The 16,966-nt window shown below is 49.4% G+C and overlaps 1 protein-coding gene across 1 annotated transcript in view; it reads right to left on the bottom strand.

The window, feature by feature from the left end:
* Positions 1-16,966, bottom strand: part of dok7b (docking protein 7b) — an 83,126-nt gene that overhangs the window by 44,479 nt on the left and 21,681 nt on the right. Inside the window, exons 6-7 of the mRNA XM_067982095.1 lie at positions 9,333-9,440; positions 5,506-6,368 (exon numbers count right to left, since the gene is read on the bottom strand). Coding sequence (XP_067838196.1) covers positions 5,506-6,368; positions 9,333-9,440 — 971 coding nt within the window. The remainder of the gene's footprint in view (positions 1-5,505; positions 6,369-9,332; positions 9,441-16,966) is intronic.

Raw genomic sequence — 16,966 nt, 5'->3', positions numbered from 1 at the left:
TGGTCTTAAGCTAATGTTCACGTACACACAACCCCACTCTCAGGTTAGGCTAAAAGTTACATCATTTACATGGCATATGTACTGCACCAGCTGCACTATGTCGCAGCCGAGTATGCAGACACACAGCCAGACTGTCACACAAGCACACTTGTGCACCAGTTGCCACGTTAAACACACCAGACAGGCACCACCCGCACTTATTATTATGTCAGCTGTGGCTCAGTTGGTAGTACTCTCGCCTGTGAGTCAGAAAGTTGTAGGTTCAAGTCCCACTCCAGAAACCTAAGCACAAAATCCAGGTTGACGCTCCCAGTGCAGGACTGAGGGAGTGCTGCACTGTCGGAGGTGCCGTCTTTCAAATGAGATGTTAAACTGAGGCCCCATCTGCTCTCTCGGGTGAATGTAAAAAATCTCATGGCACTATTTCAAAGAAGAGCAGGGGAGTTCTCCCCGGTGTCCTGACCAATATTCATCCCTCAACCAACATCTAAAACAGATTATCTGGTCAGTATCTCATTGCTGTTTGTGGGCCCTTGCTGTGCACAAATTGGTTGCTGCATTTCCTACATCACAACAGTGACTACACTTCAAGCCCCACTCCAAAGACTCGAGTACAAAATCTCAGCTAAAACCCCAGAGCAGCACTGAGGGAGTGCTGTACTGTCTGAGGCGCCGTCTTTCAGGTGAGATGTTAAAACCGAGGACCCGTCTGCCTTCTCAGGTGGACATAAAAGATCCCATGGACAATATTTCGAAGAAGAGAAGGGGAGTCTTCCCGGGTGTCCTGGTCAATATTTATCCCTCAACCAACATCACTTTAGGAAAAAAGCAGATTATCTGGTTGTTATCACATTTGCTGTTTGTGGGAGCTTGCTGTGCGCAAATTGGCTGCTGCGTTTCCGACATTCCAACAGTGACGACACTTTGGAAGCACTTCATTGGCTGTAAAGCGCTTTGGGAACATACTGAGGTCGCGAAACACACTTTATAAATGGAGGCTCGTTCTTTCCTTTCTAAAATATGTAACGCATGTAGAATTTCCCCAGCCACCAACTTCAGTTTGTTTCTCTATGAAATTCCATTAGACAACGTCCCTGTCTTTAACCCTACTGTGCGAGCAGGACTTACAACCGCAGGATCATTTACAACGGTGAAGACCAGTCCTCATTCCGGAGCTGTGAGGCGTGGCCAAATCAACCAGGGACTCGGAGGCCCCCTCAGACCTCCAGGAGGCCCGGAAATGTCTCCCATGCCTGCCCTCAGCGGCTCATGGTTCCGCTGGGCCTGACGGGGCAGAATTCCCAGGGTAGCCCAGGAACAGCCGGTCCTCCATAGATCGCGCCACGTAGTGAAAAGAACTTGGGTTTCTACAGCGCCTTTCATGACCTCAAGACGTCCCAAAGCCAATGAAGTACTTTTTGAAGTATAGTCACTGTTGTAATGTAGGAAACGCAGCAGCCAATTTGTGCACAGCAAGATCCCACAAACAGCAATGTGATAATGAGCAGATAATCAGTTTTAGTGATGTTGGTTGAGGGATAAATATTGGCCAGGACACCGGGGAGAACTCCTCTGCTCTTCTTCGAATAGTGGCCATGGGATCTTTTACGTCCACCTGAGAGGGCAGACGGGGCCTTGGTTTAATGTCTCATCCAAAAGACGGCACCTCCGACAGTGCAGCACTCCCTCAGTACTGCACTAGGAGCATCAGCCTAGATTATAGGCTTAAGTCTCTGGAGTGGGGACTTGAACCTGCAACCTTCTAAACCAGAGGTGAGAGCGCTACCCACTGAGCCACTGCTATAGCAGTCAGTGTTGTGTAAGTGAAAACATTTCTGTGATTTGTAGTGATTAAAAGCCTATACAGTGGAGAGAGTGGCCTCATTATATGGACCAACTGTGGCAACCTTGCCAGCCTCTGTTGCTGCCCCCTTGATGCTATTCAAAATACAGTACGTGCCTGATGGCGAGCGATAACATGCAGTATGGACGTGGGGTATCTACCCGAAACGTTAATTCGTCTTTTCTCCTGTATTGAAGTCAAAGTTCCAATGCCTGCAGCTTCTCCTCTGTTCCCCTTAAGTTGTAAGCCTTGGCTCAGTGGGTAGCACTCTTGCCTCTGAGTCAGAAGACCACAGGTTCAGGTCCCACTTCCAGAGACTTGAGGACAAAATCCAGGTTGACACTCCCAGTGCAGTACTGAGGGAGTGCTGCACTGTTGGAGGTGCTGTCTTTTGGATGAGATATTAAACCGAGGCCCTGTCAGATGGATGCAAAAGATCCCACAGCCACTATTTTGAAGAAGCGCAGGGGAGTTCTCCCCGTTGTCCTGGCCAATATTTATCCCTCAACCAACATCATTTCAAAACAGATTATCTGGTCATTATCACATTGCTGTTTGTGGGATCTTGCTGTGCGCAAATTGTCTGCTGTTTTTCCCACCTTACAACAGTGACTTCACTTCAAAAGTACTTCACTGGTTGTAAAGGGCTTTGGGACCTCCTGAGGTTGTGAAAGGCGCTATATAAATGCAAGTTCTTTCGTTTATATACTAGAGGAAGAGTTTCGATGGGCCGATGGCCCTTTTTATCCCAGACTTTTCTTCCTGCTCGTATCGGACTTTTAATATGACATTGTGTTCAACGGTGTCTCTGTATTTATAGTGTGGCATGTGAACCCAAGTCCTATTGTCACTGCTTGCCAGTGTTTACACTAGTGCTTCCACTTAGCATCAATTTTGGCAGGCCATGAAAGGACAGCACGAAAGCCTCATTATAACACTCTCTGATGTATTGTGTACGCGCCTCTCCACCCAACGCAGAAACCAGACGGCATTACAGAGAGGCACCAGTGTGCTCGGGTTTACACAGCCGGCCAAACAAGAGTGCAACCACTCAGCGTACTGTTTTTGACATTGCCCCCACAAATCTTATTCCTCCCTCTTCGTGTCAGTTTTCTCCCCTCCGCAAACCGGGGGCGATTTTCAATTGCTGCCCGCCCGTTTCTCGCCTGAGAAATAGGCAACCGGCAGAGGAAATAAAAAGAGGAAGAACAGGCCGGAAGAGCGTAGGGCTGGCCACAAGGTCACCCAGCTTTCTGATTTTTGAAACGAATGAACCGAAAATTAGGCAGGCTCCATTAAGTGAGTGTGTGCGCGTGTGCGTGCCTGCTGTAAGTGTGTAAGTGTGTGTGCATACGTGCAAATGTACACGCGTGTGCATGTGCGTGCACGAGCACAAAGGCGCGGGTATGCAAGTGCACACGTGTGTGTTAAAGTGTGTGCTTGTACACGCAAGTGAACGTGCTTGTGTGCATGTGTGCGATCCTCTCCGCCTGATTTGCTGCTATGAGCTCTGCCCAGGTGATTACCTAATGCCTAAGTGCAGACAAGGAAAATCTTCAGGAGAGGAGAAGTAAACAGGGGGCTTATATTCTTCAACAAACAAGGTGAGATGGCTGGAGCCCCCACCTCTCTGAGCCCCCTCCCGCTGGAGCCCCCACCTCTCTGAGCCCCCTCCCGCTGGAGCCCCCACCTCTCTGAGCCCCCTCCCGCTGGAGCACCACCTCACCGAGCCCCCTCCCGCTGGAGCCCGCACCTCTCTGAGCCCCCTCCCGCTGCAGCCCCACCTCTCTGAGCCCCCTCCCGCTGGAGGCCCACCTCACTGAGCCCCCTCTTGCTGGAGCCCCACCTACGAGCCCTCTCCCACTGGAGCCCCACCTCACTGAGCCCCTCCCGCTGGAGTCCCACCTCCGAGCCCTCTCCCGCTGGAGCCCCGCCTCACTGAGCCCCGTCCCGCTGGAGCCCCACCTCACTGAGCCCCCTCCCGCTGAAGCCCCACCTGACCGAGCCCCCTCCCGCTGGATCCCCATCTCACTAAGCCCCCTCCCGCTGGAGCCCCACCTAACCGAGCCCCCTCCCGCTGGATCCCCATCTCACCAAGCCCCCTCCCGCTGGAGCCCCACCTCCGAGCCCTCTCCGGCTGGAGCCCCACCTCACCAAGCCCTCTCCCGCTGGAGCCCCACCTCCGAGCCCCCTGTCCGGCTGGAGCCCGACCTCACTGAACCCCCTCCCGCTAGAGCCCCAGCTCCGAGCCCCCTCCCTCTGGAGCCCGACCTCACTGAACCCCCTCCCGCTGGAGCCCCACCTCACTGAACCCCCTCCCGCTGGAGCCCCATCTCTGAGCCCTCTCCGGCTGGAGCCCCACCTCACTGAGCCCCCTCCCGCTGGACTCCCCCGAACTAATTAGAAGACGTGTAGGGCACATTGTCTTTGGTCGGCTGTGATTAGCGCCTCTCTCAGCCCTGGACGTTAATCCCGAGGGGACAACACAGTTACAGACGGTTTAGTACCAGCCCAGGTCGAGCCAGATTCAGCGTCCGAGAGAGGGGTTGCTAGCAACTTGACCCAGGCCAAAGCATCTCCGTCAAAAAGACAGCTGAAGGTCAAAGGTTACAATTAAGGCTCAATGGGATGTTATTGGACAATTGGATAAGGCAATTAGCTAGCTGGCCTCGCAGAGTGTTGGACGGGGGAGGGGGAGACGATTTTTCTGTCCAATTCCACATCTACGCTGGTCTCTAGATCAGTCCCTGCTCTTCCAAAAAAAGTAACTCATTGTGTGTAGCAGTTAGAGATGTTTTGTTGTAAAAACTGCCTCAAGGGGCCATTTGGGACCAGAGATGAGAAAAAAATTTCTTCACTCGGAGGTCTGTGAGCCTTTGGAATTCTCTACCCCAGAGGGCTGTGGATGCTCAGTCGTTGAGTACATTCAAGACTGAGATCGATAGATATTTGGATTCCAAAGAATCAAGGGATATGGGGATCGGGCGAGAAAGTGGAGCTGAGGAAGAAGATCAGCCATGATCTGATTGAATGGCGGAGCAGGCTCGAGGGGCCATATGGCCCATTCCTGCTCCTATTTCTTATGTTCTTATGTTCTTAAAAGCTGCCATGTTAAGGGCAAGTACTTTCATTCTCATAAAAAGAAAAGAACTTTCATTTCTGTAGCGCCTTTCATGACCTCAGGATGTCCCACAACGCTTCACAGCCAATGAAGTATTTTCTGAAGTGTAGTCACTGTTGTAATGTAGGAAACGTGGCAGCCAATTTGCGCACAGCAAGGTCCCACAAACAGCAATGAGATAAATGACCAGATAATATGTTTTTTTTAGTGGTGTTGGTTGAGGGATAAATATTGGCCCAAGCCACCGGCGAGAACTCCCCTTCCCTTCTTCCAAATAGTGGCCATGGGATCTTTTACGTCCACCCGAGAGGGCAGACGGTTTAACATCTCATCCGAAAGTCGGCACCTCCAACATTGCAGCACTCCCTCTGTACTGGCATCGGGGGTGTTGGCCTGGATCGTGCGCTCAAGTCCCTGGAGTGGGGCTCGAACCCACCACCTTTAACATCACGCATTTACAGAGCAGGATCTCTGCAGCAGCTATAGAGGAGATGACCAAGACCTTGCCAAGTTGCTGTGCGTACTAAGCATCTGAGATTACCTTTAGGCCTCCGCAGGTCAGGCAGGCAGTGAAGAGGGAGCGTCCCGCTCCCGGGTATGGGCTGCATATTTCGCACGGGTCCGTATATCCCTCGCCCAGCACCGTTGTTCCAATAAGCGAAGCCCCTTCACTCCCTTTGGCTTCCGGTGGCTGCGGTTTGAACGGTGACCACCTTGGCACGAAATCCGCGTACAGCTCATCAGCAGAGTCCCTGGCGCCTTCCTGGGCGGGCGGAGTGCTCTTGCCCCTCTCCGTGCCCAACAGTTGGCTGTCGCCCATCTCCTGGGGTGCAGGGGCCTGGTCCTTTAACGCGGAGGGAAGCGAAGCCGTGGGAGCTGAAACCTCTCTCGCAGCAGCTGCCTGTAAGACGCTCCTAGGCGTGTCGTAGTGGTGCCGGAGAGAACTGGGCACCTGATACTCGGAAGCAGACGTCCTGGGGGCCTCGCCGGGCCGGCAGGTGCACAGGGCCCGCTCGGCCGGCAAGGCCGCGGGGAGGCTGAGCAAGGACCCAAACTCGTCGCTCGGGCAAACGTCCAGGCTCCCAGTGTAGGAGGAGAAGCTTCCGGAGTAGGAGGAGTGGCTGGCCGTGGCGATCCCGCTGTCGGAGGAGCTCTGGCGGCCCACCTCCTGCAGCTTCCGGGACCGAGGCGGCTTGGGCGGGGGCTTCGACCCCTTCACGACCTCCGGGTACAGCTTCTCCTCCGCTGGGCCCAGCCCCCTGGCTGCGGCGGGCGAGTGGCCCTCCTGGAGACCGCTGACCACCAGCTGCTCGGGCCACAGCGTCAGCCGGCTCCCGATACTGGCACTGTCCGACTGGCTGGTGTCCGAAGACTCGGTCGAGCTGGACAGACTCCGGTCATCCCCTAGAGCGGAAACAAAAATGAAAACATCCACTGTAACTCGGCATAGGGACGATAACACTGCCCACAATTCCAAACTAGTGACGGCTATCCAGTATCGGAGGCAAGACTAAGTTTTCTTCACATACTTCAAATGTCATCATTTTTATAGCATCAGCTGGTTTGTTTCATCCAACAATTTAATGTTATGGTTACATTATAGCAAGTTTCTACTGTATTATAGAAGAACATATGAAACAGGAGAAGGAGTAGGCCATATGACCCCTCGAGCCTGCTCTGCCATTCAATAAGATCATGGCTGATCTTCAACCTCACCATTGACCAGAAACTTAACTGGACCAGCCATATAAATACTGTGGCTACGAGAGCAGGTCAGAGGCTGGGTATTCTGTGGCGAGTGACTCACCTCCTGACTCCCCAAAACCTTTCCACTATCTACAAGGCACAAGTCAGGAGTGTGATGGAATACTCTCCACTTGCCTGGATGAGTGCAGCTCCAACAACACTCAAGAAGTTCGACACCATCCAGGACAAAGCAGCCCATTTGATTGGCACCCCATCCACCACCCTAAACATTCACTCCCTTCACCACCGGCGCACAGTGGCTGCAGTGTGTACCATCCACAGGATGCACTGCAGCAACTCGCCAAGGCTTCTTCGACAGCACCTCCCAAACCCGCGACCTCTACCACCTAGAAGGACAAGGGCAGCAGGCACATGGGAACACCGCCACCTGCACGTTTCCCTTCAAGTCACACACCATCCGACTTGGAAATATATCACCATTCCTTCATCGTCGCTGGATCAAAATCCTGGAACTCTCTCCCTAACAGCACTGTGGGAGAACCTTCATCACACGGACTGCAGCGGTTCAAGAAGGCAGCTCACCACCACCTTCTCAAGGGCAATTAGGGATGGGCAATAAATGCCGGCCTCGCCAGCGACACCCACATCCCATGAACGAATTTTTTAAAACTCCACTTTCCCATCCGATCCCCATATCCCTTGATTCCCTTAGTGTCCAAAATGTATCTTTCTCAGCCTTGAATATACTGAACGACTGAGCATCCACAGCCCTGTGGGGTAGAGAATTCCAAATATTCACAACCCTCTGAGTGAAGAAAACCCTCCTCATCTCAGCCTTAAATGGCTGACCCCCTTTCCTGAGACTATGCCCCCTAGTTCTAGACGCTCCAGCCAGGGGAAACAACCTCTCAGCATCTACCCTGTCAAGCCCCCTCAGAATCTAATATGTTTCGATGAGATCACCTCTCATTCTTCTAAACTCCAGAGAATACAGGCCCATTCTACTCAACCTCTCTTCATAGGATAACCCTCTCATCCCAGGAATCAATCTAGTGAATCTAGAAGAGACTTCTTTAACTACTTGACACACACATACACAGTCACAGGAACACGCAGAGACATGTACACACACACAAGCCAGCAGTTCCTATATTACGCAAAGACTTGGGACGTTTTACTACGTTAAAGGTGCTATATCAATGCAAGCTGTTGTTGTTGTTGATGATGATGATGATGATGATGATGATGATGAGAGTAGCTCAGCGAGATAGTGGTTTAGATGTTTGCTTTCTATCCCTACGCTCTCAGTTACAGATGGCGAGTCATCAGGAATGCCTGGACTTGCAAGTCCAACAACGTGATGGGGGATCACTTCACGCGCGCGGTTTAAGTGTCACGGGCTCCGAATTTTGTGGGGCTTTCTACCGTTGAGTGCGCCATAACTTTGCCAGAAGCGCGGCAGAAACCGCGAAGTTGTGGAGCTGCAACGACAGAAACTCTGAGGAAATTCAGGGGCAGGGTGAGGGAACTCAGGGCCAGGGTGAGGGAATTCAGGGCCAGGGTGAGGGAATTCAGGGCCAGGGTGAGGGAATTCAGGGCCACGGTGAGGGAATTCAGGGCCAGGGTGAGGGAATTCAGGGCCACGGTGAGGGAATTCCGGTGAGGGAATTCAGGGCCACGGTGAGGGAATTCCGGTGAGGAAATTCAGGGCCAAGTTCGCTGCCGCTCTCTGGGTTGGCGACAGGACGAACAGAAATGTCGTTAGAACTCGGGCCCAGCTTTGGCTCCGGTGAGCCGCATGGACGAGTCCTGGAGTTGGGGGGGGGGGGGGGGGTATTGGCAGCGACACGAGGTGATCGCCAGGCCCCTCAGGTCAGCGAGGTATTCCCAGTTTCCTTTCCCCTCTCATTGTGTGCCCAGTTCTCCCCCTCCACTCCTGAAGTCGGCGACTGGTGCTGGGCTACAGAGACACGCCTGGTGCCGACCATCCGGCAGCTCATCCAATTGGCTGCTCTGAGCCCAGGCAAGGAGTGTCAGGAGGCTATTTGACTACAGGGGCAGCATCAGACCAAGCCCACATTTACCCAACGTCTAAATGTGCCGACTTTCCAGCAGAGATTAATGGATAATGATCAGGAAAATAAAGAAAGAACCTGCATTTATATAGCACCTTTCACAACCTCAGGACGTCACAAAGCACTTCACAGCCAATGAGATACTTTTGAAGCGTAGTCACTGTTGTAATGTAGGAAACGTGGCAGCCAATTTGCGCACAGCAAGATCCCACAGACACCAATGAGATAAATGACCAGAAAATCTGTTTTAGTGATGTTGAATGAGGGATAAATATTGGCCAGGGCACCAGGGAGAACTCCCCTGCGCTTCTTCAAAATAGTGGCCATGGGCCACTACGTCCACCTGAGAGGGCAGACGGGGCCTCGGTTTAACATCTCTTCCGAAAGACGGCACCTCCGACAGTGCAGCGCTCCCTCACTGGGAGTGTCAGCCTCGATTTTGTGCTCAAGTCTCTGGAGTGAGACTTGAACCCACAACGTCTGACTCAGACGAGTGTGCTACCGCTGGAGTCGCCCGGCTGTTTGACATGAGGGGAATTGGAAGCTACAAACTGAGCCAACACGTTTAAAAGGCTTCTCTTCTTACCTCCGCTGCTTTGTCGGCTGGAGTGCGACAGAAGACTCAACCGTTTCTCCAGCTCCAATGCTTCATGGCTAATTCTTTCTTCCGTATAGGCCGGGCTCATACCGGGATCTACGATTCAACGAGAATGATTAAGAATTTGCCACAAAGACGCTTTGATTCCAAGAGGCATACACAACCAGCCAGGCTCGCTTAACAGTTTAGCATCTATTAGGAATCTCACACAATGATCATTGCCCGTCAATAATCCCCAGGATCGTTATTCTGGATGTGGTCTCCAATATGTCTCCTTTGAAGACAGGGCCAACTGCGCTGCCTTGGAGACATAAGAACATAAGAAATAGGAGCAGGAGTAGGCCATACAGCCCCCCGAGCCTGCTCCGCTATTCAGTAAGATCATGGCTGATCTTCTACCTCAACTCCACTTTCCCGCCTGATCCCCATATCCCTTGATTCCCCTAGAGTCCAAAAATCTATCTCTCAGCCTTAAATATGCTCAGCCCCCTGGAGTAGAGAATTCCAAAGATTCACAACCCTCCGAGTGAAGAAATTCCTCCTCATCTCAGTCTTAAATGGCCAACCCCTTATCTTGAGACTATGACCCTAGTTCTAGGCTCTCCAGGCAGGGGAAACAGCCTCTCAGCATCTACCCTATCAAGCCCTCAAAGAATTTTATATGTTTCAATGAGATCCCCTCTCATTCTTCTAAACTCCAGAGAATATAGGCCCATTCTACTCAATCTCTCCTCATAGGACAACCTCCTCATCCCAGGAATCAATCTAGTGAACCTTTGTTGGACCGCCTCTAAGGCAAGTATATCCTTCCTTAGCTAAGGAAACCAAAATTGTACACAGTACTTCAGACTGGTCTCTAGACTAGTGTAGATTGTCCACAAGTCAGTTTGGGGAAGAGAGAAGAAAGCAATTGTTTCTGCTTACTTATTACACATGGGATCGTACCCTGTACAGTATTCTAACCGACATTTAATTCTTTGTTTGTAACAATGAATCCGAGGTCCTTTGTGACTTCAAACTTTTCATTTAATTCATTCTCGGGAAACGGGCGTCGCTGGCAAGGCTGGGATTTATTGCCCATCCCTAGTTGTCCTGAAAAGGTGATGGTGGGCCTTCTTCTTGAACCGCTGCAATAGCGGTTTGATACAAATGAGTGGCTTTCTTGGCCACTTCAGAGGACAGTTGAGTCAACCACTTTGGTGTGGGACTGGAGTCACATATAGGCCCAGACGGCAGGTTTCCTTCCCTAATGGACATTAGTTAACCGGTAGGGTTTTTACATCAATCCGACAGCTTCATAATCACTTTTACTGATGCCAGCTTGTTATTCCCAGGTTTTTTTTAGAAAACTGAATTCAAATTGGCAAAACTTCTGCGGTGAGATTTGAACTCACGTTATCTGGATTACGAAATCCAGTAACATCACCGCGACACTACCGTGCCCTCGAAACTAGATCGGCAAATACTTGTTACGTTCAATCGGGGTTCAGTTGCCGGCATCTCTCGGGCTTTGGTAGAAGAAAGGTGAGAGAGCATCGAGGAGGTGGAACAAAGCGGCTTGGGCAACACAGCAGGGTGTGGGGAGAGCAGCCGAGCTCGAGGGCGAGCATGGTGCCAATTTTACTCAATCTCCCGACTCAACTCAAGTCAGCAATCAGGGAGACCGATGAGCTCGAGGCTGGAGGCACGGAGTAGCTGGAAAGGAACCAAAAAGGACCGCCTTGGCTTCGCCAGTGTTCAGTTGGGAGGAGGTCTTTGGCTCATCTGGGTTTTCATTTCATTCAGGCAACACTGGAAGCATGGCAACATCCTCTGGGTCAACGGAGGAGGCAGCTGGGTGTCAAAAGTATGCACGGAATTGACCCCCTTGTTTTCCCAATAAGGGGTAGCATATGTACTTTCACTCCCTCCACCACCGGCGCACTGTGGCTGCAGTGTGTACCATCCACAGGATGCACTGCAGCAACTCGCCAAGGCTTCTTCGACAGCACCTCCCAAACCCGCGACCTCTACCACCTAGAAGGACAAGAGCAGCAGGCACATGGGAACAACACCACCTGCACGTTCCCCTCCAAGTCACACACCATCCCGATTTGGAAATATATCGCCGTTCCTTCATCGTCGCTGGGTCAAAATCCTGGAAATCCCTTCCTAACAGCACTGCGGGAGAACCTTCACCACACCAGACTGCAGCGGTTCAAGAAGGCGGCTCATCACCACCTTCTCAAGGGCAATTAGGGATGGGCAATAAATGCCGGCCTCGCCAGCGACGCCCACATCCCGTGAACGAATAAAAACAAATGGTGAAATAGACGGGCCATGGGTGGACTCCTGAGGTACATCAGAGGTGACACTGTGAGTAGGGGAGGTCAATCATGGGTAGAAATGTAGGGCCAGTATTGAGTCACACAGGAGGGAAAAGAGGAGACTCCAATAGTCAACAGTATCTAGGGGTCATAAATATAAATGGTCACTAATAAATCCAATAAGGGATTCAGGAGAAACTTCTTTATCCAAAGAGTGGTTAGAATGCGGAAATACTACCACAAGGAGTAGTTGAGGCGAATAGCATCGATGCATTTAAGGGGAAGCCAGATAAACACATGAGGGAGAAAGGAATAGAAGGATATGCTGATTGGGTGAGATGAAGTAGGGAGGGAGGAGGCTCACGTGGAGCATAAACATCGGCATAGACCAGTTGGGCCGAATGGCCTGTTTCCATGCTGTAAATTCTATGTAATGTAAGTCTATATAAGGCAGCAGAAAGATCTTCTCCCCTCTTTGTGATCTTGCTAAGTCTCCCAACCCCTCCCCCTCCAAAATCATGACTGGAACCCTGTTTAGTTTCATCTCCCCTTTCATTGTGATCCTATCTCATTTCTTCCCTCCCACCCCCTCACATGCTTACTGTCCTCATTGAAATGTATAAAATTCTGACACGGTTAGACAGACTGGATGCAGGGAGGATGTTTCCCCTGGCTGGAGGGTCCAGAACGAGGGGTCACAGCCTCAGGATACGGGGTAGGACATTTAGGACTGAGATGAGGAGAAATTTCTTCACTCAGAGGGTGGTGAACCTGTGGAATTCTCTACCACAGAAGACTGTGGAGGCCAAGTCACTGAATATATTTAAGAAGGAGCTGGATAGATTTCTGGACACAAAGGGGTACGGGGAGAGAGCGGGAATATGGTATTGAGATAGAGGATCAGTCATGATCATATTGAATGGCGGAGCAGGCTCGAAGGGCCGAATGGCCTACTCCTGCTCCTATTTTCAATGTTTCTATGTCTTCCTCCACACCCCCTGCCACCACAATCGATCAAACTTTAGCATATAGTATACAGCAATATAGTTTAACCCAAAGAATTGAAACAGGTTCTGGTAAAGAAAAAAGAACTTGCATTTATATAGCGCCTTTCACGACCCCAGGACGTCCCAAAGCGCTTCACAGCCAATGAAGTACTTTTGAAGTGCAGTCACTGTCGTAATGTAGGAAGTACAAGGTATTCAATGTAAAAGGCTTACAAGACGTTTGCTGGTTTTGCCCATTTGTGTCTGTTTTAGTTCGGCCAGAAAACAGGCCAACCTGTGCAGTATCAGGAGAGATCGAGTTCCCAGTTTCCTCAATAGAAGGGTGTGATATCTGTTCGCCACCCTCTCCCCAACGATGGAGCAGCCTATCTAACTCAAATCACCAGGGATCGTTCGTTGGCTCCAAGTTCAGGACACAGAATACAGAGGAACCCCAAAAGACCAACTAGCGAAACAACGTCGAAGGCAGTGGATGATGCCAAGATGCTTGCCGTGCTGGTAAGGGACTGGTGGAGGGGCGAGGTGGTTGATCCAGCTCGAGGGAACTAGTGACGTTGCTACACTAGTTGGTCTTTTGGGGTTCCTCTGTATCCTGTGTCCTGAGCTCAGAGCTAACAAACAATCCCTGGTGATTTGAGTTAGATGGCTGCATACAATGATATCACTATTCCTGACCAGAATGGAAATGATTGGTGAATCCCCCCGTCAATCACGCCTGAAGACCGTACTGCTGTAAGTGACTGGGATTGATTTTACGGACATAATTTGTATTATGTAACTGCCCCTCCACTCACTGCATTTTGCTGGAGAAATAACCCTGCTTTTATCGGGAGACTTTGCTGCAGTTTTGGTCATGAGTTCCGTTTGCTGTAGTTCGTAAAGACTCTGTTTCAATAGACTCTGTTTGCTGAGTAAACAGACTGTTTGCTCTAAGTCCCGTCCCCGTCCACTGTCTCACTGACTGACACAGTGGTGTCAACACTCACCTTGTTTAAAATTAACAGCCCGAGGGGAGTAGTAGCCCAGGGGCCGATTACCCAAAGGCCCTGCCAACCCACGTGCAATGAGGTGGCTTTCAGCTCAGCCCCCACTCACGACTTTAATATGGAACATATATGAAAATGACGGGCATGAAAAGACCAGCTGATCTATCCAGCCTGCCCCATGCCCATAATGACCATAAGGACTGGGAGTCCTACTCACTACCACCCCCCACCCCTCCCCCCGGCCAGGTGACCTCCTGGGAGGGGCAAAAAAAGAGAAAAACCCTGGGCCAATAAGGAAAAAAAACTCTGGTAAATTCCTCTCCGACCCACCCCCACCCCACCCCACCGAACATCATTGGGTTGCTTTACAGTAATTATACAGACTGATTTTGGATAGTTTGGCTATGTCTGTTAGCACCCACTCAAACATTGGGAGTCCCTGCACTGACCTGGAGTGCGAGGTTGGGCGTGTCGTCATTGATGCCAGTGCGCAAATAGAGGAAAAACGGGCAGGGACTTTCCAACTTGTAGCTCTAATGAGAGCGGCACTGGAGTCCGACATCCTGGCTTCAGCACACACATTCCAAGGGCGTGATTTTATTTCACTTGATGCCTTTAAAAGGGATTTAATCCGACTTACAAGGTTACACTCGGAACACCTCAGGATACCCGATATAGCTGCAGACAAATTCATCAATCAGGCACTTCTTCATTCAACAGGATGGGTTCATGCCCTTCCCCTCTGAAGTGTCCAATACACTGCTTCTTACCGTCGCCCACTCTCTCTGTCAATGCTTCACTTGAGCTGACCCTTAGGAGATCTATGGCTGTAGCCCAGGTGACTCATAGAATCGTAGAATGACACAGCACAGAAGGAGGCCATTCAGCCCATCATGCCTGTGACGGCTCTTTGAGTGAGCGATCCAATTAGTCCCACTACCCTGCTCTTTCCCCATAGCCCTGTAAATTTTTCACCTTCATGTACTTATCCAATTCACTTTTAAAAGTTATTATTGAATCTGCTTCCACCACCCTTTCAGGCAGTGCATTCCAGATCATAACAACTCGCTGCATAAATTTTTTTTCCTCATGTCGCCTCTGGGTCTTTTGCCAATTAGCATAAATCTGTGTCCTCTGGTTACCGACCCTCCTGCCAGTGGAAACAGTTTCTCCTTATTTACTCTAACAAAATCCCTCATAATTTTGAACACCTCTATTAAATCTCCCTTCAACCTTCTCTGGTCTAAGGAGAACAATCCCGGCTTCTCCAACCTCTCCAAGTAATATATATATTTGATACATATTAATGACCTGGACTTAGGTATGGAGGGTATAATTTCAAAGTTTGCAAATGACATGAAACTGGGAAACGTAGTAAACAATGAGGAGGATAGTTACAGACCTCAGGGGGGCATAGACAGACTGGTGAAATGGGCACACACATGGCATAAGATGAAATTTAACACAGAGAAGTGTAAAGTGATGCATTTTGGTGGGAAGAATGAGGAGAGGCAATATAAACTAAATGGTACAATTTTAAAGGGGGTGCAGGAACAGATATTTTGCATCTTTGAAGGTGGCGGGACAAGTTGAAAAGGCTGTGAGAAAGTCATGAGATCCTTGGCTTCACAAATAGAGGCATAGAGTAAAAAATTATGTAAAGTGCCAAATCCATCTGCCAAATTTTTGCCCACTCACCTTAACCTATCTATATCCCTTTGCAGACTCCTTATGTGCTCTTCACAACTTACTTTCCTACTTAGCTTTTGTGTCATCAGCAAATTTAGCAACCATACATTCGGCCCCTTCATCCAAGTCATTGATATATATTGTAAATAGTTGAGGCCCCAGCACTGATCCCTGTGGCACTCCACTCGTTACATCTTGCCAACCTGAAAATGATCCATTTATGCCTACTCTCTGTTTCCTGTTGGCTAACCAATCCTTTATCCATGCTAATATGTTACCCCTACACCATGAGCTCTTAATTTGTGTAGTCGCCTTTTATGTGGCACCTTGTCAAAAGCCTTCTGGAAATCCAAATACACCACATCCACAAGATCCCCTTCATCCACGTTGCTTGTTACTTCCTCAAAGAACTCTAATAAATTAGTCAAACACGATTTCCCTTTCACAAAGCCATGTTGACTCTGCCTGATTGCATTGAGATTTTCTAAGTGCCCTGCTATAACCTCCTTAACAATAGATTCTTGCATTTTCCCTATGACAGATGTTAAGCTAACTGGCCTTTAGTTTCCTGCTTTCTGTCTACCCTCCTTTCTTGAATAGAGGAGTTACATTCGCTATTTTCCAATCTGATGGGACCCTTCCAGAATCTAGGGAATTTTGGAAAATTAATACCAATGCATCTACTATCTCTGCAGCCACTTCTTTTAAGACCCTAGGATGAAGTCCGTCAGGACCTGGGGACTTGTCAGCTTTTAGTTCTAATATTTTTTTCAAAACCCTTTCTCTGGTGATTGTAAATATTTTAAGTTCCTCCCTCCCTTTCACCTCTTGATTCACAGTTATTTCTGGCATGTTATTTGTATCCTCTACAGTGAAGACGGATGCAAAATATCTGTTCAATTCATCCGCCATTTCCTTATTCTCCATTATTAATTCCCCAGACACACACTCTAGAGGACCAATGCTCACTTTACTTACTCTTTTCCTTTTTAAATACCTGTAGAAACTCTTACTATCTGTTTTTATATTTCTAGCTAGCTTTCTCTCGTACTCTAATTTCTCTCTCCTTATTGTTCTTTTAGTCATTCTTTGCTGTTTTTTATATTCTATCCAATATTCTGACCTGCCACTAATCTTCAAGGAATTGTATGCTTTTTCTTTCAATTTGATATTATCTTTAACTTCCCTAGTTAGCCACTCCCCTGGAGTCTTTCTTTCTCACTGGAATGTATCTTTGCAGAGTGTAATGAAATATCTCATTAAATGTCTGCCACTGCATCTCTACTGACATATCCCTTAATCTAAGTTCCCAGTTCACTTTAGCCAGCTCTGTCTTCATGCCCTCATAATTGCCCTTATTTAAGTTTAAAACACTAGTCTTAGACTTACTCGTCTCTCCCTCAAACTGAATGTGAAATTCAATCATATTGTGATCACTGCTACCTAGAGGCTTCTTTACAATGAGGTCATTAATTAATCCTGTCTCATTACACATTACCAGATCTAGAATAGCCTGCTCTCTGGTTGGCTCTAGACCGTGCTGCTCTGAGAAACTGTCCTGAAAGCACTCTATGAACTCATCTTCCAGGCTACCTTTGCCAATCAGATTCTTCCAATCTATATGTAAATTAAAA

Source organism: Heptranchias perlo, chromosome 4 (assembly GCF_035084215.1).
Source record: "Heptranchias perlo isolate sHepPer1 chromosome 4, sHepPer1.hap1, whole genome shotgun sequence".
Taxonomy (NCBI): Eukaryota; Metazoa; Chordata; class Chondrichthyes; order Hexanchiformes; family Hexanchidae; genus Heptranchias; species Heptranchias perlo.
Note: the sequence above shows the minus strand (reverse complement) of the source record. Positions and strands in the feature narration are given on the sequence as shown.